General features: G+C 31.3%; 1 protein-coding gene across 1 annotated transcript; it reads right to left on the reverse strand.

Annotated features, from left to right (window-relative positions):
- On the reverse strand, positions 1-24,747 carry LOC107439974 (phospholipase A1 member A-like). The gene is made up of 7 exons (XM_087160362.1): positions 24,675-24,747; positions 15,860-16,098; positions 14,202-14,366; positions 8,483-8,591; positions 7,591-7,707; positions 2,141-2,257; positions 1-475 (listed from the first exon to the last, which is right to left on the reverse strand). The coding sequence occupies exons 1-7, from the start codon at positions 24,724-24,726 to the stop codon at positions 222-224; spliced, it is 1,053 nt and encodes a 350-aa protein (XP_087016488.1). The 5' UTR covers positions 24,727-24,747; the 3' UTR covers positions 1-221.

Consider the following 24,747-nt stretch of genomic DNA (forward strand, 5'->3'; position numbering starts at 1 on the left):
TCAAAATAAGTTGTCTTTTAATGCGCATACAATTGTCTTTATTTACATGAATTGTGAAGTCGGGATTCCCCTGGAAGAAGCATGTTTATTTAGGGTTCCGTAGCCGAAAAAAAATGGGAACCGCTGGTCTATTCGAATAACTCAGCATAAGCAACTATGATTTCGAAACATCTCGGTTATATTTGTCCATTTGGTTCGAAATACCAAGAGCAGGTCATTCTTCAGTTAAGACAATATGGTGGATAAGCTGAGGTTTGGAGGTAACATTTTGAATAGGGAGGCAGATTTTCAATTTTACGTGAATAGTAACCCATTTTGCAAACAGTTGTATTTGTTGCCGAACATTTTCCACTTAAGTAGTCATCATAACTTTCGCAGATGAGTCCTATGAACTGGCAATTCTTGTTGAAGCTAGCCAAGTAGTAGATAAAGGCGGAGTTATGCTTGCAGCTAATTGAAGTACCCATGTCAGTCACTGCAAGAAAATTTTTTTAAAAAAAATAAAGTTGTCATAAAGTGAATGGTCTTATCAAAATCTTTCATATAAACGATTCGATTATCCGCTGAATGGAGAACGTGCGATTGAAGGGGCTTTCCAACTGTTTCGTTTATTATGTCAATGTTTGCATCAACTTTTATTGATCTTCCAAGCGAGGAAAGAGATTCAACCGGTTCTAGATACGTACTGAGCTCTGCTTGCTTGTGTATGTGCGTGGAACAAGCAGGCTTCAAAACCAGTGCTTATTGTTTGGATATGAAAAAAGTTGAAGCAAATATTAGCGTTTTGACTACAAACTCGGTTAACAGTTAATTTTATTATGTTACAAAATGAAAAGATCACGCGTTGTACTTTGTTTGGTGCAACAACAATGAATTGACAAATTTTTTGGAAAATCCATGCGGTGAAAACTATGGCGTTGTTGAATATGGATTTTAAGCATTCGAATAAAGAATTGGGATACAATATTAAAAACCAGTTAAAAGTCCTATGTTATTGGAAATTTTCAAAATTTCATACCAGAAAACCTAATTTATCACCGTTTTTTTTTCAAGCCTTTGCAACACCAACCGTAATATCTATCTTTATATTTGAACATTTATATAAATGTTGCCGTGCATTGGATAGCAGCATGGTAATAAGCAAAATCGAATGTTGTTTTTGTCCATCAGCTATTTGTGAGTATATTGTATTCTTCAGGAAAAAATAACTTGTAATACCATTTCCATCCAAAAAAGGTTCTTTTCAAAGAAATTTTTATCAATTTCTTTCTTATTATCAATCAATCAGTTATCAAAAAACGTTGAATTCTTCGTGAATTTAGATTAATTTACTAAGAGACAGGAAATTTCGAATTTACTTTTTTTTGGTCAAATGTCTCTATCAAAGAGGAAAATTAAAATTAGGAAAATTTATTCAAAGAGGAAAATTAATATTGATACTGATGGCGCAATATAGGTGAAAAAAATATCAAGAAAAAAAAACGAGAGTCAGAAACAAAAACACTTTTAAATCATAAGGATTTAAAACAGGAAAACCAGTTTGATTGCCTCGGGAAACTGTGAGGTATTTCTGTTAATTACCTTCACTTTTCTCTGCTTCCAACGGCAATCAAAGAGTCTTTAAATCCCGACTCTTAGAATACGTAACTAATGCATGGAACTACTTGGTTCGGTATGCTATACTAGAAAAACAACTTACAGGGTGATTTAATAGAGTATTATATGCACTATGATCTAGCACATGCCCATAAGAAGCAAAGTGCCTGTTAGGAGGTGCGTCACCTGTGATTCGATACTCGTAGCTCCATCTAGTAATTAAAATAATTATTATTTTTTTGAACGATAGGTGTTGATACTGATGGCGCCATCTGGGTATAAAAGTCATAACTAATTATATAATTAAAAATAATAAATGTTTCTTCTTTATACACAGGATCGGCACCAAACCTTTGGGAAATGGTTTATATTATGCCTACGGAAGCTAGCCTCCTTCTCCTATGCGTATATTCTTTGATAGTGTTTTGATTTTTCCTCACTTAAATATTTAAATTCTTAATATGTATCTTTCTTTGTCTACTTTTTGAAAATTTTATAGAGCATTTTTTAATATGATGTCACCAAAGAAAAATTAATGGAGTACCTTTGCCAGTCGATCCATCTCCATAATAAAATGTAGCGTTCTCTTGGCATTTCGGTTGTAAATTTCCCCCATTAGGGTAATAATCTATACCAGCAACAGGTCGTATAAAACCATATCCTGCACAAAGAAATGTATTTTGAATTTAATCCTAAGCAGAGAAATATATAATTATTTCTTTATGCTCTTGAAAGTAAACTACAGGATGAGTAAACAGGATGAGTTAAATCCTATTTAAATTTTGGTCAAGTGGACGAAATTCTATGTACAGTAAAAAAATCGACCAACCTGAATAACTTTTGATCTAATCGGATTTCCGTGTTTTAGGACTTAAACTTAATAGCTCGAGGGGATGACCTCGAATATACTATTTAATTAGTGAAGACGAAATTTTAAGTTATGAAATCGGACACAATAACATACTTTCGTTGAATAAACATACCTTTCTTTAACGGATTCGGACTTCTGACTCCCAAAATATAGGGGTTACTCTGACTTCTGACTCCCAAAATATATGGGGCTGCAATCTGGGAAATATGGTCTCATGGTTAGGTGATGAGAGCGATCAATAGTTAGGACCCCTTTATGATAATTTTACTTTTTGCGTATTTTGCCAAATCTCGAGAACTTTTTAAGCGCATTGAAAAAAATTTTGCTAACAATTATTAAATTCGTTTTTCAAAAGATAATTCTATTCAAAAATAAATTTCAAAAAATATATATAATTTTTAATTGTTTTGTTTAATAATAGTCGAAAAAAGTTTAAATTGTTAGGTATAAAAGTTCTTACGCCATTTTTAAGTATTTGATTTTACGTAACAAAATGCAAAATTTAACGAAATCGGTTAAATAGTTCCTGAAAAATCAAATTATATGGAAGTCGAATATTTAAAATTCGATTTCTCAGGAACTATTAATCTAATTTCGCCCATGTTTTGTATTTTGCCATGTAAACTTACATACTTTAAAATGGCGTGAAAATTTGTAAACTTTAAAGTTAAAAGTTTTTCCACTATTATTAAATAAAATAATAAAAAATAATAAATATTTACTAAAACTTACTTTTTACATGGAATTATTCTTGAAAAACGAATTTTATAATTGTGTGCGAAAATTTTTCAATTCGCTTGGAAAAGTTCTCCAGATACGGTGAAATACGCAAAAAGTAAAATTTAACATTAAGGGGTTAAAACTTCGGATCTCTCTCCTGAACAAACTATTGGGACCATATTTTCCACATTCCGGTTACCCCCTATATTTTGGGGATCAGAAATCCAAATCGGTCGAAAAAAAGGTATGTTCATTCAGAGAAAGTAAGTTTTCGCGTTTGATTTCGTAACTTTAAATATCGTCTGCACTGTATTTGTATTATTAGCATAACGTAAAGACCCGATCATCAAATTAAAAGTTATTCAGGGTGGCCCGCTTTTTTGGCACACTGCACAGCAGACCGCAAAATGGAGAGTGTTTATGAAAACGGACATAGCATTTGATTTTGTTTTTCAAACTTTTGTAGGCATTGCTCTTTCTTTTTCCTTTAAGAAAGTAAAAGGAATTAACTAATGAACGCAATGTAGTATCGTCCATATGCAGTCACTTGTTACGTTTTATTAAATTAGTCTTCTATTGAGTAGACTTTAAAAGTCAACAATTGTTTTTGTAAGGTTACCACTCGTCCTGTTATAAATTTAAAATAAGTTATAGGAATTTAGAGTTTTAAAACTTGCTCTATAGTTTAGAGTTCTGAATGCGAAGACATCACCAGAGAAGTTACATAGGTAATAAACCTAGAAACCCCTAAGCAACGGGAGTTTACCCTATAATGTTTATACTTTGTATTTCAACAAGCAAGTAATTCCTCGTTTTGTTGTTAAATTTAGATTGATAACTGAAAAGGCACATTTTCTGCTGCGACCATTTTCGTAAGTGCACATTTCGCTGTGTCCAGGAACAAAAACTGTGTCCTGGAACGCTGTGTCCAGGAACAAAAACTGTGTCCTGGACTGCTGTGTCCAGGAACAAAAACTGTGTCCTGGAATGTAGTGTCCAGGAAAAAAAACTGTGTCCTGGAATGCTGTGTCCAGGAACAAAAACTCACCGGTGATAGTTTAAAATCTTGTAAAAAGCATACATCTTATAATTCAAAACGTTTTAGCGCAATTTCAACATGAATAATAAAAATAACTAATTTTCAAAATATATTACAAGAAAATATCTATGGACAAACAATAAATACAATAGAGGAATTTATTTTTTTAATTATCTTAAATGATTCTCAGGATATGTTGAAGTATGTAAAAAGTAAAATTAACATTAAAGGGTTCAAACTTTTCGATTGCATAATGTTTACAACGCATGGTATATTGCACGGCAACTTTTTTTGTTTTTAACTCATACACAAAGTTCTATATTTAGCTATAACACAAATAACTCTATTTCTTAAATTTTCCACAGTGGACTTAAGACACAGTAGATCACCAGAGTAAAGCATCACTAGCAAAGATCAGTAAGCGGTAAGCATGTGGGTGACCACATAGACCAGACTGTAAGAAGACCGAGGGATCAAGGTATTGAGTCTCGTTAAACTGTTTGACAGTATAGATCTCGATTTCTCGAGCAGGTCATCGGGCTACCAAAATGGGGGATTAATCCCCTTTGCAGAGAATGAAAACTGTAATGACATGTCTACGGATCATCCTAAGGGATGTTTCCCCGACGACCGTAGCTAATTGCAAAACTCTAAAGCGGCGTATATAAAATACTGCTATTTTTAAAAGCTCCAATACACTGCCCTTCACGAGTTAAGTTACAAACGGGTTTTTTGAAGCTCATAATTAAAAAAAAAAAATGGCAGTAATAATAAATACCGCGAATTATGTGGTTGATAGAAAACTTAGCAAAAATGATATTTTATTTTAAAGGAATAGACACTTTTGCATCTGCGTGGAGGAAACTCAGGAAAAATCTAACTTTCAATTTAATTTTTGTTGTTGATTATAAATTTTTGTTGCTTATTTTGTGAAAGTATTCAGAGATGTCTGTAACAATGTTTAGGAGAAGTCCTCTACTGGATTCCTTTTTTTTTGCCATCGGTTGAATGATACGCTGCTAAACGTCTCACAATATGGTTTAACTACTGTAGGATCAGCTTCATCTCCCGATTCCTTGTAGTGAAAACAGGTTCTTGACTGATGATCTCGAATTACAACTGTGAAAGACCGTTTTCTAACTCCATCGATCTAAAGACAAGGACATTTTGTAGCACAAGGAACAAAAATCACCGCAGCTACTCATCATGATCATCATAAATATTCTTTTAATCCTCCTTAGCAAGGCAGCCTCCCTAACCAAGTTCCAGCTAGACACCCTCTATCCTTCCTCGCCTTGTTAGTTTCTGTCATCCAGGCGTCCTTCGTCCCTCCGGTGACCAGGTGAGAGCTACACGAGGAAGATCAATCGCAGAATGCGTCCCATTCATGTCGATTTTCGATGTTTGATTTCCTCAGTAATGCGTCTTGTGTTGAACCTTCGGTATAGTTGATCATTTGAAATTACGTAAGACCAAAAGATTTTGAAAATCCTACATGGAGCTTGGAGCTTTAGTTTGGAAGGTGTTTAAGAAGTTTCTTTTGAGATTTAGTAAGTTTCCAAGTTTCGCACCCGTAAAGTAGGACAGCTTTAACTGTTGAATTGAGGATGAGTTGTTCCAACTGAACACTAGTTGAACTAGTCACTCTAGTTGAACTGAAGATAAGTAATTTCGCTGAAGAGCTCCAGATTTTACTTATTGTTCTAAGAACATTGCGTGATTCGATGCAACATCTTCGACAGTTTCACCTGTGGTATCCGCAACTACTTAAGTGTGGACACTATTAAAGATTTCACGAAAGACGACAAGATGAGTGCGCTACCTAGAAAGAACAATGACACGGGCAAAAGTACACGTTTTTTGAATCAGACAGCAATGGACTTTGAATGTTACACAGACAAGTCTAGGTTCACGCTGAAGAACGATTCAGGGAACTGCTGATCTGAATGGAACACGATACAGCCAATCTAACATTCTCGTTACATAGTTACAAAAGTGTTGGAATTATGGTTTTCGCAGTGATCTCACTTGGTGTTCACTAAAATTTTTTTATCTCTTACGTGCTTCATAGAGGATTTCTGCCTGGCTTGATTTCCTGGATGAACATGTCCCTCATATAACGCTGTGTCATATCCTGGAACTTCAACTTCCACTATGACCGCAGGACTGTAACCGTGCTCGGGGTTGTTGTTGTTCCTGGAGGCATGCAGCCATGCATGTACGCACGCTGTTATCTTATTTAAGTAACAATAAAGTTGTAAAGTAAGGTAAAACAACGTTTAAGAGCGCAAAAAATATATAAAATGCAGACAGCTGTTTCGGATGCTCAAAGGGCAACCTTCATCAGTGCAACAGTGATCTTCATCAGTGCAACTGTTGCACTGATGAAGGTTGCCCTTTGAGCATCCGAAACAGCTGTCTGCATTTTATATATTTTTTGTGCTCTTAAACGTTGTTTTACCTTACTTTGTATTTCAGCACAAAGGTCGCCCTTATGTGTATTTAATAAAGTTGTATTTGATCCTTTACAAGGGTTTATATTTAATTACATGTAATTACAACACGCTGCTATGACTTCATTATGATACATTATAATGCTCATAGTGCTGTACTTTTTTAATACTGTCTTGAGGCTCATGGTTTGGAGAAAATAAAATTATCATCAGCCCTACCTTCTGACATATATCCAATAAAAAAAATTTGGTACTACCTTGTCAGACTTCCTGCTTTGAGTCCTCTACAGTTACGTGAGCTAGAATTAATGTTAATCCGTTTCTGGGGTTCACAGTTTAATTGGCAGAATAGTAAATAGTTAGCACTAGAGCATTGCAATGAAGGGTGGACGCGTTTTTTAATAAAATCCATTTTTGCCACTAGAAGAATAGAAGCCGTTTTCTATGATAATTTTTTGTAAAAAAACTGTGATGTACTATTTTCTTTGCAAATGGATCTTTCTACCAGGAGAATCGCTTTTTTGTTACAAATTATGTTATGTGTTTCAATTTTTATAAACTTCTACATATCTCATTGAATATTAATAAAAAAAAATTGTGATCACTTCCTCCGAATTTCTTGTTTTAAAATTAAAAGCTAACTCAAAAATAAAAAAAATAAAAAAAAACGAGTTATACCTAATTTTTTGGAAGCCTCTTTAATAACAAGTATTATAAATTTTGCCGCATAAACTATACTTTTTGTAAGAAAGATAAATTACTATTCCTTAAAAAAAATACATATATAATATTGTGAATAAAATTTACTACGAAATGAGAATAAAACGAGTGAGATAATGAGCATAAAGAGGGCATAAAGAATGCAATATGATTATTATAATGTGATTAAGAATACAATAATTTGTGTTAACCTTGAAGCCCGTTTGATGCTGCATCAGTGTGCATTGCTTCGACAAAATCAGCATCCATGTAAGATGGCCCTAAAAATGATGGAAGAAACCTAAAAAGTGGTGCAGCCGGATCAAGAACTGCAAATAAAACATATCTTTTAGAGTTACTTTCAGCACTATCAGATTTCTTTCTTTAAAAAGAAAACTATACGTAATGTTTACTTCAATTAGCAATTAATTAAGGGAATTTTAAACTTTTGGAGGACCGCTATGGATCTGAACATATTTTTTTTCGATTAAAAATTATTTTCAAAATTAAGGTAATGTAGCAAAAACAAGCAAATTTAAAGCAAAAAGGAACATTTTAATAAATTTAGTAAAAAACTTTTGAATGATACAAGAGCAACGCGAAGTTTGCTGCTACTATTGTCATCGAGAATCGATTCAGAACCGGTCAAATTCTCATAACAAATCCCACAAAGCAGGACTTTTAACACCAATAATTTTTCCACTGAATGATCTAACTTTCCGTTCAATCTAATGATTTAGAACCACAAGAATTAAGACTTGTAGCAAATCAGTCTCAGTTTGATAATGATTCATTGGTTTTTTAATAATATTTTCTCTTTTTTTTTCTTTATTTATTTTCACTAGCTTCGGGTTATCCTTTTAATCTTAAAGTTTATTTATGTATTAGAGAATTTTACAAAGCGTTTGTCTTACCGTAACAGTGACGCTAGCTTTTTTTTAGCATCGCTGGAATTCATAAATAAATTTAAGCGCTTGCGGTATGATGTTGTGAAGCTTATATAGTGTTAGAGTTAAAGGAAACCGTAACGCTTTGCAAGACAATTTTGCTAAAAAGCACTTTTAGGATATAAAAGGAAATATTGAAATACAAAACAATACTTACAAGTAATGTGATTTAAATTGCACATTGTTTTAGCCGCAAAAGAAGTTACCTCTGATCCCATGCTAAAAGGAATGAAATGGAATTTCTTGGGATCGGCTCCTGCATATCTCTGAAAAACGCAACGTTTAGCTATATGAATTTCACTTCATTGTAATTAATTTGTACATAGAATTTCAACTTCTACATATTTCTGAAAAATGAAACGTTTAGCTATATGAATTTCTCTTCTATGTAATTAATTTGCACAAAGAATTTCATGGGATCAACTTCTGCATATTTCTGAAAAACGCAACGTTTAGCTGGATGAATTTCACTTCATTGTAATTAATTTGTACATAGAATTTCAACTTCTACATATTTCTGAAAAATGAAACGTTTAGCTATATGAATTTCTCTTCTATGTAATTAATTTGCACATAGAATTTCATGGGATCAACTTCTGCATATTTCTGAAAAACGCAACGTTTAGCTGGATGAATTTCACTTCATTGTAATTAATTTGTACATAGAATTTCAACTTCTACATATTTCTGAAAAATGAAACGTTTAGCTATATGAATTTCTCTTCTATGTAATTAATTTGCACATAGAATTTCATGGGATCAACTTCTGCATATTTCTGAAAAACGCAACGTTTAGCTGGATGAATTTCACTTCATTGTAATTAATTTGTACATAGAATTTCAACTTCTACATATTTCTGAAAAATGAAACGTTTAGCTATATGAATTTCTCTTCTATGTAATTAATTTGCACATAGAATTTCATGGGATCAACTTCTGCATATTTCTGAAAAACGCAACGTTTAGCTGGATGAATTTCACTTCATTGTAATTAATTTGTACATAGAATTTCAACTTCTACATATTTCTGAAAAATGAAACGTTTAGCTATATGAATTTCTCTTCTATGTAATTAATTTGCACATAGAATTTCATGGGATCAACTTCTGCATATTTCTGAAAAACGCAACGTTTAGCTGGATGAATTTCACTTCATTGTAATTAATTTGTACATAGAATTTCAACTTCTACATATTTCTGAAAAATGAAACGTTTAGCTATATGAATTTCTCTTCTATGTAATTAATTTGCACATAGAATTTCATGGGATCAACTTCTGCATATTTCTGAAAAACGCAACGTTTAGCTGGATGAATTTCACTTCATTGTAATTAATTTGTACATAGAATTTCAACATCTACATATTTCTGAAAAATGAAACGTTTAGCTATATGAATTTCTCTTCTATGTAATTAATTTGCACACAGAATTTCATGGGATCAACTTCTGCATATTTCTTAAAAACGCAACGTTTAGCTGCATGAATTTCACTTCATTGTAATTAATTTGTACATAGAATTTCAACTTCTACATATTTCTGAAAAATGAAACGTTTAGCTATATGAATTTCTCTTCTATGTAATTAATTTGCACATAGAATTTCATGGGATCAACTTCTGCATATTTCTGAAAAACGCAACGTTTAGCTGGATGAATTTCACTTCATTGTAATTAATTTGTACATAGAATTTCAACTTCTGCATATTTCTGAAAAATGAAACGTTTAGCTATATGAATTTCTCTTCTATGTAATTAATTTGCACATAGAATTTCATGGGATCAACTTCTGCATATTTCTGAAAAACGCAACGTTTAGCTGGATGAATTTCACTTCATTGTAATTAATTTGTACATAGAATTTCAACTTCTACATATTTCTGAAAAATGAAACGTTTAGCTATATGAATTTCTCTTCTATGTAATTAATTTGCACATAGAATTTCATGGGATCAACTTCTGCATATTTCTGAAAAACGCAACGTTTAGCTGGATGAATTTCACTTCATTGTAATTAATTTGTACATAGAATTTCAACTTCTACATATTTCTGAAAAATGAAACGTTTAGCTATATGAATTTCTCTTCTATGTAATTAATTTGCACATAGAATTTCATGGGATCAACTTCTGCATATTTCTGAAAAACGCAACGTTTAGCTGGATGAATTTCACTTCATTGTAATTAATTTGTACATAGAATTTCAACTTCTACATATTTCTGAAAAATGAAACGTTTAGCTATATGAATTTGTCTTCTATGTAATTAATTTGCACACAGAATTTCATGGGATCAACTTCTGCATATTTCTTAAAAACGCAACGTTTAGCTGCATGAATTTCACTTCATTGTAATTAATTTGTACATAGAATTTCAACTTCTACATATTTCTGAAAAATGAAACGTTTAGCTATATGAATTTCTCTTCTATGTAATTAATTTGCACACAGAATTTCATGGGATCAACTTCTGCATATTTCTTAAAAACGCAACGTTTAGCTGCATGAATTTCACTTCATTGTAATTAATTTGTACATAGAATTTCAACTTCTACATATTTCTGAAAAATGAAACGTTTAGCTATATGAATTTCTCTTCTATGTAATTAATTTGCACATAGAATTTCATAGGATCAACTTCTGCATATTTCTGAAAAAAGCAACGTTTAGCTGGATGAATTTCACTTCATTGTAATTAATTTGTACATAGAATTTCAACTTCTACATATTTCTGAAAAATGAAACGTTTAGCTATATGAATTTCTCTTCTATGTAATTAATTTGCACATAGAATTTCGTGGGATCAACTTCTGCATATTTCTGAAAAACGCAACGTTTAGCTGGATGAATTTCACTTCATTGTAATTAATTTGTACATAGAATTTCAACTTCTACATATTTCTGAAAAATGAAACGTTTAGCTATATGAATTTCTCTTCTATGTAATTAATTTGCACATAGAATTTCATGGGATCAACTTCTGCATATTTCTGAAAAACGCAACGTTTAGCTGGATGAATTTAACTTCATTGTAATTAATTTGTACATAAAATTTCAACTTCTACATATTTCTGAAAAATGAAACGTTTAGCTATATGAATTTCTCTTCTATGTAATTAATTTGCACATAGAATTTCATGGGATCAACTTCTGCATATTTCTGAAAAACGCAACGTTTAGCTGGATGAATTTCACTTCATTGTAATTAATTTGTACATAGAATTTCAATTTCTACATATTTCTGAAAAACGCAACGTTTAGCAATATGAATTTCTTTTCGATTTAATTCATTAGCGCTTAGAATGGGTCATGGGATCAACTTCTGAATATTTCTGATAAAGCAAAAGTTTGCTATTATTATTATTTTTTTTAAATGTTATTTAAGATGCAGATAGTTTTAAAAGCAGAAAATAACTTCGGAACCCACACTGAAAAGAATTAAGTAGAATTTCATTATATAGGCATCCTCATAATTCTGAAAAATACAACAATTAGCTACGTTAATTTGTTGTTAAATGAGCTGTAAAGTGTTGATAGTTATAGCTGCAAAAGATGCAACTTCTGACTCTATATTAAACGAAATTTAAAGATACCTCATGCTTTCAGCAGCAAAATATTCTTGAAAAACGCAATACTTAGCTATTAAATTGTTTTTAATGTGATTTAATAAATTTCAGGTACAGTTTTATTTGCAAAAGAAGTAATTTCTGACCAATTTAGAAAAATAATTTCATGGAATAGCATCTCCAAAACCTCTTTTTTATGGACACAAATTGAAGTCTCCTTTTAATGAAAACCAAAGAAAGTTTTCTCTACTTTAAATCATGTCAAATTATTAAAGAAGATGCGTTTGGAAATCTATACATCGATTATTTTATCGTGTGATATATCGAATTAGTACTGATCACAATCGATAATTTTGTGGGGTTATATTATACTTAAACGAAAGTATTTTTGCTTGAAAAGAAAAATGCTCAACACCTCCTTGAAGTGAGAAGTCCTCCGCACTGATCAATTAAGTAGTCCAAGGTAATGAACATAAATAGCGCAGTGGGGGGTAATAAAAAAGACGTCATTACGTTCAGGCTACTAAATTGGGCAATAGGAGGTCAGTAAGAAAGATGTCACCCCGTTCGGACTACTAAAGGATCGGATTTCTCATTTATGGTAACCCGTGTGGAGGACTTCTCTCTTCTAGAACGTGTTGCTCCCCTATGCCATGGGTGAATTTCATTTGATTCTCTTTTTCATGATACGTGATATTAGATGCGCTTTTGTTTCTTCAAAATTACATCATTTTGCGGAAATTTCAAACACTCCAGAGAAATTTGTATAAATTATTGGTGACCTAAATTTTGATTTATACGTACGTTACGGTATAAATACTGTTTAAGAACTTATTGGACACTGTTCTGTTTTCAACAAATTTATTTTCAATTTATGATGGTTTTAAAAATAACATTTTAGCTAAAAACAATCCAGTTTATCGATGCAGGAATATGTAAATGGCTTTAAATTAGTTTGATTTAAGAATGAGAACTTAGAAATGAAATTTTTTAAATAAAGGAAACTTACCTTCATTAAAAAATATAATCAATGCTTAAAACTATCAGATAAAGTAAATAGTAGTATTTATTGTCAACATGTAAAGAATCCAATACCTTTTATTAACAATAGCCCTATGTTAAGATCAGTAATTGATCTAACCAAACATTCGTGATTCTTAATAAAATTAATCTTACTTTATTTAATCCTTAAATTTGTAATTTTAAATCCCTTGCATTTTCTTGAACGTTCCGAAAAGGTCCAACTCTCGAATAGTTGAATACAATATTTTCACAGCCACTCAAGAAGATAGCCCCATTCAGCAAGTGAGATATTTAATTATCTCGATGTTTCTTTTCAAGAAGACAATAATTATTAAATAGTATGCTGCCAATTCAGAACAAATTTTGGAGATCCAAAAGATGGCTTCTTTCATAAGATTTCGGTAACACTGTTGCAGATTCAGAAGGAAAGGTAAAAGCTATATTCACTACTCAAAACAATTATGTTTTCTAATTAATTTGAACGAATATTTATACACGAGTATATTGATTTATTACGAGCATATTGATTTATTTATTATGAAAGAATATATTGAATATTTATAATTTATTTAAAGCTTGCAAAACAATGCAGAAAATAAATGAACTAAACGTCCACGAATCCGAGATGAGGATGTGCTGCGATTCCCAACAGAAGAATCGAGGTTTAGCACGTTCACGCCGGGGTGACCCACCGGTGGGTCACGCTAGATTGTCTCATCGGGTGGCGCACCGGAGTAAAAACTGGTAACAAATAAATTTCATTTCTTAGTTTTTTTCTGGGAATAATAAAAACCCATAACTACCAATTGTTTTTAACGGATGCAATTTTTATATTGAATTGCTACTTCGCCGTGATAAATTTCCTTACAGTGAATTGTTATTGTTGAGAATGAATTAACTCCTCCTGAATATAACCTAATATTGAAATAGTTCTTCTACCAGTATTTTCTCTTTTCCGTCCCGCTTTCATGCGCAACACCCGGCGTGAATGTGTTAAAACTGGTCTCTCTGATTTAAACCTCCTCAAGAGCACATGTTTAACATAGACCAGAGGCTGAACTAGATGTTTAGAATCGGGGTTTTCTTTTAAATTCTTTCACCTTTGCCTTACTTCGCAGTTTAAACGAGGTTTGAAGTTTAACTTCGTTTTGACAATTCAGCCAAGGTGTTCTATAGTTTCATAACTGTCGAATCTCTTGATTTTCGCAGAAATGGTAACAAGACTTATTTAATAATGTTTTTATTTAATAAGAATCTTAACCACAAAGTGTAAAACGCAGTATTAGCATACCTGGAGGAAAGCTACCCACGCAGACACCTTCCGACCGACATACATACTATAGATGGCTGATTCACTGTATCCCATAAGACCGTTGTCTGTATTTCCAGTGTAAGAAGTCCAATTAACAATTATCACGTTGAAATTACCCACATCGAGAATATCATCTTTCATTGGCTGTTAGAAAATAAACAATAACAATAAGATAAAGTGTATTCGAACACAGGCGGAAATGAAGTTTGTTTATTTACTTAGTTTTTATTTTCTTTCCAATAAAGCCTGTTTACACAGTCCAAGTTCTTGAATCCGAGAAATAGGACGAATTTTTCTTTCCAAGAAATTGGATGATTCATAGACACTATCCAAGTTCTTGAATGTCACTGATTGGTCGGAAGAGAAACTTGCGCATGCGCATTGTTCGAATTCAGTATTATAAAATCATACTTACATAATTCCCACGCAAGTAACTTTACTAAATAAATTCAAACAAAATCATAATAACACAAATAGACCATGACAGATTAATTTATTTGGACTAAAATGTATGAAAACAGACAACAAAATGACATAACCTGACGCCTACTTGTTGACGTCACTAAACTTAAGAAGCTGATTGGTTAAGGGAGAAAAAACTTGGACGGAAAGTAGAACATACTCTACTATCGTCCAAGGACTTGGATCAAGTACTTGGATGATTGTTTACACGATCCAAGCTCAAAGCACAACAAGTTTCCATCAATTTCAATCAATCTTCGTCCAAGAACTTGGATAGTATGCTAAGTTGTTATAATGCCTTAAGTTATGTACTTTTGTATTTTTCGCAAAACATGTATAACTGAACAATTGCTTTAAATGTTTTAAAACAAGGATTCATTTTTTTTAAATCTATAGCTGGTTTACTGAACTTAAATAATTACAAGCTTTTAAGAGAATTAATACCACAAAATCAAAAAAGTGTAAGGTTGCCATATTTTGAATGTTATCCCTTATTTGGCTATGCCAGCTATTATTTCTTGGGTACAGTTACAACCAGCTTGCGGAGTCTTCCGAATTTATTTGTTGTTTGGTTCTTTAAAAGTAAAATTGAAAGAACGAGTTATATTGAAAATACTACAAGTATAATAGTAGATGGCGCACTTTTTCAAGCTTAGGCGTAAAAATCAGTGGGAAGTAGTAATAAAGAAGTCTTACGACGCATTTTAACCGCAAGAGTCAATGAACCGCGATGGCTCAGGGGATAGAGCATTCGCCTTCCAATGAGGCGAACCGGGTTCGAATCCCAGTCGATATGAATTCCGCATCCGGCTTGCACCTACCACAGTGCTGACGTGAAATATCCTCAGTAGACGGGTCACGGGTTAGAGTTCCCTTGCTGCCAGGCTAACCGTGGGAGGCTCACGTGGTCTTCCTCTCCATGTAACGCGAATGCAGGTTAGCTCCCTCAAGAAGTCCTCCACGAAGGCAAATTTCTCTCAATATTCGATCCAGGAGTTCCCTTGTCTCCTGGATTGGTTCAAAATTACAAGGCTACGAGGTTGAACATTGGTAGTCGTAAACCCATATAATTGGATCGGCTGTTCAACGACGGTTATAATTTAAAAATATCCATTAATCGATTGTATCTCCCCCCCCCCTTCTTAGTAAATAACTTCCAAAAAATATCAACTTACGAATAAGAAGCTTGCGGGTGGTAGACCAGCTATCCATCCATGCAACAGAACTTTAGTATCTAAAGATGAATTGAATTTGCAAGTGTCTAGAGCATCTGTAGTAGGTTGCAGGTCACATGGATCCAACGGATTTGTCCGAGAATAGAACAAGTACTTTATATTTTCATTTTTGCTACCAAAAAAGAAGTAATTCAAGTCAGCTAAGTAGCATTTCACTTCATTTATGAAAGATGTTGCAGCTGTAAGACAAATGAATGCTTAAGAAAAAAATTGCAAAAAAAAAAAGATCATAATAAAAAAGAATTGGGAAGTTATCAAATTATAACACTATCCGACAACATAACTAAATTTTATTTAATAATTTTGTTTACTTGATAGATTTAAAAAATGATTCATCAGATTTTTTTTAAATTGAAACATTAGTTTATATTCTCTAATTTGTGAATTGTCATGTTTCAGTATTGTCAAACATTCTTAAGTAGATGTTTAATCTTACTTAATGTGAAATACAAAAATTAATGAGATTATAATCAAACATATGATTAAAAAATGCCTAGTTTACATAGTTTTAAAATGGGATTTCTTTTAATTTCGCAAGAAACACATCATACTATTTATGCTCATTGCACACATATTTTAATTATAAATAAATAAAGGAATAATAATCATTGAATAACATCTTTCTTTTCTACTGTTTTCACGAGAAACTTCTTGTTTGACTTTAATGCTTTTACTGATCAACCTCTAGTACGCGAAATTTACACTGCTCAATATGCCCAAGACATGTAATTGTTATGCGTGCGACATAAGGACACAGAATTCCCCGACTTACACAGAAAAAAAGTTTCATTTTCCCCTTGTTTTATTATTGTTATTAGTTATTGCTTTTATTATTATTTAGAGGAATAAATTGGAGGTATGCAAGTGACTTTAAAATAAATAATGCATGTGAAATTAGGATTTCTATCGTTTTAAACGGTAACTAACGTAAATATTGTTGAATAATGCTAGGGAAAGATTTTCAAGTTGAATATTTAAATTTGTTCTTTTGCAAGGAATAGCTTTTTTTACTAACAAAGCACCCCTTGGTGAAACTTGTTCTATATGCGTCACAAAAACACAGCAGAGATTCTTTCTTTTGAAAGCAATAGCTTTATTTACTAACGAAACACCTTTAATTTTTTTGGTGAAACTTATTCTATGTGTGTTACAAAAACACTGCAAGCAATAGTTTTTTTACTAACAAAACATTTTTAGTAATCAAACGACTTTTTTTTCTTTTATAGTAAAGTTATGTATCTCAACTGGTTAAAGAAACTATCGTAAACCCTAAAAAATAATAAAATAGTTTATCTTTCAAAATAATTCATTGAAAAGGGTATAGATGGTCAGCAATTCGCACGATTATGAATTACGATTTATTTACTTGAAACTACAGCATTCGCAGATCAAGTGGAACGTTAATAATATGTTAATAACATGTACTTGACTTCAGTGTTAGTTGGATTTAGTACTGGTTGAAGACCGAATCATCAAAACTCACTCCAAAGCATAATATTCAACAAAAAATGTTAGTTGTGAATGTTTGGTGTTCTTACATGCCATTATGATAGTATGATCCATTGTGATTGTATAAAACCTGGCTCATATAGGTCTCAATAGAAACATCCCTAGTAGCAAAATAAATTGGTCCCTCATTTGACCAATATTCACGAATCTTGGCTCAAAAAGGGTTTGAAGAGCCGTAATTTTTACGATATTAGCCCTAGATAGAATTGTTAGATTAACCCGATATTTTACCGCCACTTTACAACCAATATCGGCCCTATATAGAATTATCAGATTCACCCGATATTTAATATTCATTAATCTGCCCATAAACTCTCTATATTGACTTCATAAAGGCCGAGATTGCCCCTATATAGGATCAATATTAAAAAATGTAGACATCCCTATATTGGTTTCTCGGTGCATGTTCATGTAGGACCCACATTGAGATAATTTCAAGCCCAACTGGGGCCAAGGTGAAATTGCTGCTAGGGATGCTGCAATTATCTAAACAAAAGGATGCAAAAACTTAAAGAAAAATACCCTATATAGGTCAATAGATAGGTCCTTTCTTACCGCATGGCATTGCAAACAAATCACTGCTGACTTCATTAATGACTGGCAAAAATATTTCTTCAACAACCTCACTACTCTCCAGATCTATCCCCCTCTGAAAACCACTTCTTTCTAAATTTGGACAGCATTTCAATAGAAAAACAAGAATGCTGTAAATCTAGCCTTCCAAGAATTCATTGACTCTCGCTGTTTATCTCATTTTCTCGGTTTTATCTAATTTTCTTGCTGCTTTCATGACAAAAGAGATAAGAAAATATGGGGACTTAATTTGAGCTGTGTCTGTTTTTTCAAATGTGCAAGACGAACTAAAAAAAAAAACATGATTCTAAAGCGCGATTTTGAACTACGCCCAAACTAAATAGTTCATCAGCAAAATATTATTCAGAATCATATTTTTTATTTATTTTTGTTTGTTAATTTATTTTTTGTTTATTTACTTATTGCATAGTCTTACTGCATGTTACAATATCTTACTGTCAGTCACTATAGGAAAAGATCCCGCAGTGGACTGATCGTTAAGACACGGTTCCCAGCAGATCACCGAAGTCAAGCATCACCGGCTGCGGTCAGTGTAACCACTTGGATTAGTCTGCGTAGGGACCAAGGGTTTGCGGTAAACTGTTAAACTGTTATACCGTAAAATGCTCGACTTTGCGTGCAGGTCGTCGGGCTACCGAAGCGGGGTTGCCGTTCCCTCTGCAGAGGATCAAAATTGTGATGGCACGTATTCGGATCATCCTCACGGATGCTTCCCAGACTGTCGCCAATAGCTCATTGTGCAGCTATTGTACGACGTAAATGAACAACAACTACTATAGGGAAAGAAAACAAAATAAACGTTGAATCTTAGCTTTCAACACTGTTAATGTCAAGAAAGTAAACTTTGATGGTAAAAATGAAAAATAGGCATCTTTGTAACGTGTATAACCTAATTTCACTTAATTATACGCTTTATCATAGATTATGATATATTATTATGGACTATCTGAATACCCGTTCATCGTAAGGGATGGAAGAAAAAGAATCAAATCAACATTGAACACCACCACAAAATCGAACACAAAATTGAAAGTCAAATACCGACACATATAACAAAGCTAAAATAATACCAATTTTTTTCTTTAATTATTAATATGCGTTGCCCTTCCTGTTGATAACCCATTATTAGATTAAGCAAAAAACGTATAGAGTAGTTCATCCCATCATTCAAAAAAAGATTAACTGTATTCCGTATCATATGTTAACTCATACTTAAAGTTTAACACAATCTAACAACTTTCGCTAGTAAAGTGTGGATTTTATTTTCCCATTCAGAGCAGTTCACTAATGTTCCAGTATCAAACTGTAGTACCTCACTATGCTTGTGTTAAAAATAAACTGGTTCTTAAAACACCTTACCAGTACTGGCACATTACACTGACACAGCATTATGGATACAAGCCAGCAATAAGAATACTTCAAGATCGATTCCGGTGTTAGGACAGGGTTGTATACTTTCACCAACGATTTTTTTGATTGCTACTGATTGGATTATGATGAGAGTAGCAGAGAATAAAAGGGGTGTAAGATGGAACTCTTCTGAATATCCTTCTGATCTTGATTTTGCGTAATCCTTGTGTTTACTAGCCAACACCCTTCAAAGCACGCAAACAAACATTTCAAACGTAGAGGCAAGGAAAATGGGTCTTAATATCAATCGAAATAAAACTAAAATTTTGAAAATTGATCTTAAATAATTAAATGACATATTCTGATCTCAGACGAGGCAAGGATCTAAAAAGCACTTCAGTAAAAATAACAAAGTGCTTCAATAAAAAAAAAGGCAAAATCACTTCAATAAAAATAACACGAAAAAACCTCAAGTACTTATTAACAACTTTTAAAGAAGAATCTTGCGTTTTAAGTGGTCCTATGAAATTTGTAATGCAGAAATCTTTGAAAAAGCGAAACAGAAACCGATGGATCTGGAAATTAAAAAATGTAAATGGAAATAGATAGGACAAGTTCTACGTAAACCAGAAAAATTTAAAGTAAAACAAGCTTTTGATTGGAACCCTCAGGGCAATAGAAAAAGAAGAAGACCTAAGAAATACTTGGTTAGAACGATTGTAAACGAATTGAAAGCTAGTAGAAAGACGTGGGGTATATGTGTATAAATAGACATTTCATGTAAACCTTGACTTCTTTTGTTATTCAATTTATAAAGTAATTAAAGAAAGAAGCATTTGATTGGTTAATTTAGCACATTGATTCTTTTTAATTTAATTTAAACCAAATTGGTTTCCACTAAATCGGTGGTTTCCAACTGGCGGCCCGGGGGCCCCGCGAAGCCTTTTTTGTGACTCGCGAATTAAAATATATTAGTTGTCATTTTTTTGCGGACAATTCTCGTAAAAAATCTATATGGGTTTAAAATACTTTTCTCGTTAATAAAAACCTAATTTCTTCGTTTCTGTGAAATTTAACATACCATGGTGCAAAAAAATTATTTCTCAGGTTTTGCATTCAAGAAAATATTCATTCAAATACAAAAATAATCATGTATGCTGCTCTTTTTTTATTTAATTTTTTTCGTATTTTTTAAATATAATTTAGCATGTGTGTATCAGAAATTTTCTCGAAGAAATTCTCCGATTTAACTTTTTGAAACCACTCATTTTGGACGAATTTATTTATATACACATTTGTAAAGTTTAAATTTAATATATATATATATATATATATAAAAACAAAGAAAAATTATAGACATATGAAAAAAAAAAGGGGGGGGGAAATAATAAGTTAAAAAATAACAAGCAACAGTTCAAAAAAAAAAAGAGATGAAAATTTATTTAAAAAAACCGGAAGAGAAAAAAAAAGATATAATCTTTTCATCAGCCCACACGATTATACCCGCAAAACAGAGTGCTTTCTGATATTGTATTAATAAAGCCAAAGCAAAATATATTAATACAATAGTGTGAGGAGCACTCAAAAAAATTATTTTTACAAAAATTACGACAAATAAAAAGGAACACAAGAAGCAAAAATAACATGTAAAAACAGAAAATAAAATAAAAGAAAAAACAGTATAAAAAATGGACTATAAAGCGAGTAGCGAAATCAGATCTACTTACATGGACGGCAGGGACTGAATGACGGCATGATGGACGGGAAATGTTTCAAGAATGATTTAAAAATGTTTTCGCAGAAATATTGCCAGATTACAAATTATGAAAACAAAAGCGCAAATTGAGTGTAAATAGAGGGTTTTAAAGTGCCGTTCTTACTTATGTTTTATTTATTGTTTTTCTTAGCTTTCTTCATGTTTTCTTGTATTTATTATATATATATATATATATATATATATATATATATATATATATATATATATATATATATATATATATATATATATATATATATATATATATATATATATATATATATATATATATATATATATATATATATATATATATTCTCTGGTGGTTGCAGCAGACAAACAATTTTGTCATTGAACATTTTGTGTGCTACTATGTAAGTTTTAATACCAACCTTTTTAAAGTTTTATATCTTAACAATTAGATATCTGTTGCACATTAATTGTTTAATACATGGGTGCAAATTAAAGTTATTGTAGCCCAAATTTTTCAATATGCAATTAAATATTTTTAAAAATCTACTTTTTATTTTAATTTGTAATTTAATACTTTTGTTTTCACAACTTGTTAAAAATCAGACAGTAATATTTAATTTACCTTCAAACCTAAAAGAGTCCTATATCAAATTTTGATAAAGCTGCGGCCCACCATTTGATTTGTGTTTTTAACTGTGGCCCCCGGCCTCATGTAAGTTGGAAACCTCTGCACTAAATCAATCAGAAATTTCCTTTTTTTTTAAATGTCTCTGTTTTAATATATAATTAAAAAATCATAGTTTATTTACATTAGTACTTCATGTCGTATTATTAAAACTTACGGTTTTGAAGCTTGTTATACAGACACACAAATTATTTTATTATGTGTATAGATAGAAACAACATGTCATTCCTCTTTTTCTTCTTTAATTTAATTTATACCAAGTTTTCTCCCTTGTCACGTATTTTAACAACACTTGATATGTTTTTAAATCTGCTTTAAAATCAAAAACTTGTGAGAAAAGTGTGATGATTTGCAGCTAGTGACTAAGCAAGTCTGGTATTTGTTTGTTTTCATTCTCGGCACCCAACATCATAATTGAAGAATATCTTCATGATTTATCAACAACAGTGATTCTTGAGAACATTCAGTTAATGAATATCATCAACAGAAAGTCAAAAAATAAAAAATATAACTTTTTTGAATTGCATAAATGAATTTAATTGAGAAAAGTCAAAAAAGGAACTTTTTAGTTTAAGACTTCTCAAATTTATCCAAAACTTTAAAAAAAAAGATCTATATTATCTGATCTTTTGATATTAAAATACGTGATTGGAAAAATGCATATTTTTATTGCGGAAATTTTTATTAACTTCAAAGAAGGAAAAAGCGAAACGGAAAAACTTAAAAGCTCCCAAATTATATCTAGTTTTTTTAAAATTTTTTAAATTTTTTTTTTAATGTAGGGAGATAATTTAAACTTCAAAGGCATGCAGTGAAATGGGGAGCATTCAAAATGGGTAAGGATGCTCAGGACAAACTCCTCGAATAAAAAACCCTGTACGGAGAATTAAAACACACTATTTGGGGACAAAAATTAGAAAAACAGTAAGCGTTTAAAAAATAAATTATTTCAACTACCCATTTTTCTGTAAATACTATCAATGATTATTATATGATAAAAAATAGGTTGTTTGCTACAAAATATAAAATTATTAATTTTTATGAATCCATTTATTTATTATTAATTAATTTGCTATTTTTTCAAATAAAGGAACATTTATATTTTGATGATTTAAAACTTCATTACTAAATTTGTTTGAAAATCATGTTTATTTTTTCTTGATAAAATATTTTGCTTGAACCAAATATTTATCTATTAAAAAAATTTAATTCAATAAAAGAACTATTAGTTTTTAAAATTTTAGTGTTCTTGTGCGCCGATCAGTTTTGGCCACTTAGGGTGATTTCTTCTTACGCCATTGTTGCACATCAATAAAATTTTTAAATCTAAATGCTCTCTTAACATTGCTTTAAAAATATGGGAAAACTCTTGTTTTTTCTTCCAGTATGTTTTGCGTTATGAGTGAGAAGAGGTACCGACGATAATTTTCTGAAACAGAATTGATGACGAGCGCAGTTTATTTATTTATTTTTTATTTAATTTTATTAAGGAAATAACATAAATAATAACAAGCCACAAAATAAAAAAATATTCTTTTTTAAAAAAAAGGAAAGAAAAAAGATTTATATTTCTAAGAAAAAATGTTTATAAGCAGTTATGCACGACAAACTCAGTATAAAAACATTAAAATGCTTCAATACGACACTAGCAGACGTAAAAGGAATTAAAATTATTTTTTGCAAACTTGATAGAACATTTTCATTTTTTAAAATTATATTATATATGGCGCTTCCTTCAATTTGGAGAAGCTTTTAAAATTTAGAGCTTTGTTGGTGATTAAAAAAAAGTTTAACGGTTTTTTTTTCATTATCTACAGTCAAATATCTGTAAGGAGAAAACAAACAAATATTGGAACATCCTGAAAAAATCTGTGTGATACATTATTAAAAGAGAGAAGTTATGTGGGAAAAAAAACTGGTAAAAAATTTCAAATACCTTTTCGAGTAATTTGCTAAAATGAAAGCAAATAAACTATTTTTTCCAGATAAATCTATATATATATATTTCTCTTACACGGCGACAAAAAAAAAGCCTCATTACAACTCCCCGAATAGCAACTCCAGAAAATCGACCAATGATTGCCGCTAAAAATGTCACATGCAAAATGTAGCTGAGATGGCTCAGCATATAGCGCTTTTAAAAACGGAGACTGAAATAACCAGAGAGAGCATAAGTTAGACAGAAGTGAGTAGTCTTTGTCGATAGATCTCTATTTTAGTATTTTGTCGTAAGCGCTTTTTTTCACGAATTTATATATTACGAATTTATTTGACGATTTTTGATTTAAATCACGAATTTATTTGTTTTACTAGAATTTATTTGTTTATGCAGGTTTTTCCATTGCAATTCACTTATTTAAATTTTTAATAGACTTAATTATAGCCAAAATTTTAACCTTTTTAAAGAGATATCAGTTTTAGAAATTTTATCTTAAGATTTTATACTATAGCACATTTCTAATAAGTTTAACGAATTACATGTCTTTTATTTAAATTAAAATTTATTTTAATGATTTAGTATTTACTAAAAAGATGTAATTTATTTAAAAAAAAAAAGTTGTTATATGGATTTGAATGATTGTTTTGAATTCTTAGAATTTTGTGCATTTGCAATGTACTTAAGTTAGTAGCGAGCGAAGCGAGCTTGGTCTGCGAAGCAAACTATAAGATTGCGTAGCAATTTTCGGATGTTGGCGAGCGTTAGCGAGCAGGGAGCGCAGCCCACTAGTTAAAATTATTTTCTTTAGTTTTAAATTAATTAGTTTTTAACAATAAAACTTCGGAAAAAACGAAATAAAATTTAAACGTTAATCTTTTATATAATTGTTGGTTAATAAAAAGAAAGGTTTTGATAGTTATTTTTTAAAAGAACATCAATGCAAAATTACCACTTGGCATATTCCCGAAGAACGCTAGAAACAAAATCGTAAAAGTCAGCATCGTAGTTTTAAAACACTGAAG

This window comes from Parasteatoda tepidariorum, chromosome 4, assembly GCF_982258835.1.
Source record: "Parasteatoda tepidariorum strain Cologne lab strain chromosome 4, Ptep-v5.0, whole genome shotgun sequence".
In the NCBI taxonomy this organism is placed as follows: Eukaryota; Metazoa; Arthropoda; class Arachnida; order Araneae; family Theridiidae; genus Parasteatoda; species Parasteatoda tepidariorum.

Bases quoted from the DNA above. Each gene is read 5' to 3' on its own strand.
- LOC107439974 (XM_087160362.1), bottom strand. From the start codon at position 24,726: ATGCTGACTTTTACGATTTTGTTTCTAGCGTTCTTCGGGAATATGCCA. The intron at 7,708-8,482 runs GTAAGTATTGTT...TTTTATTTGCAG, and splicing joins CAATTTAAATCACATTACTT to TTCTTGATCCGGCTGCACCA. The intron at 476-2,140 runs GTACTCCATTAA...ATTTTCTTGCAG, and splicing joins AGATGGATCGACTGGCAAAG to TGACTGACATGGGTACTTCA.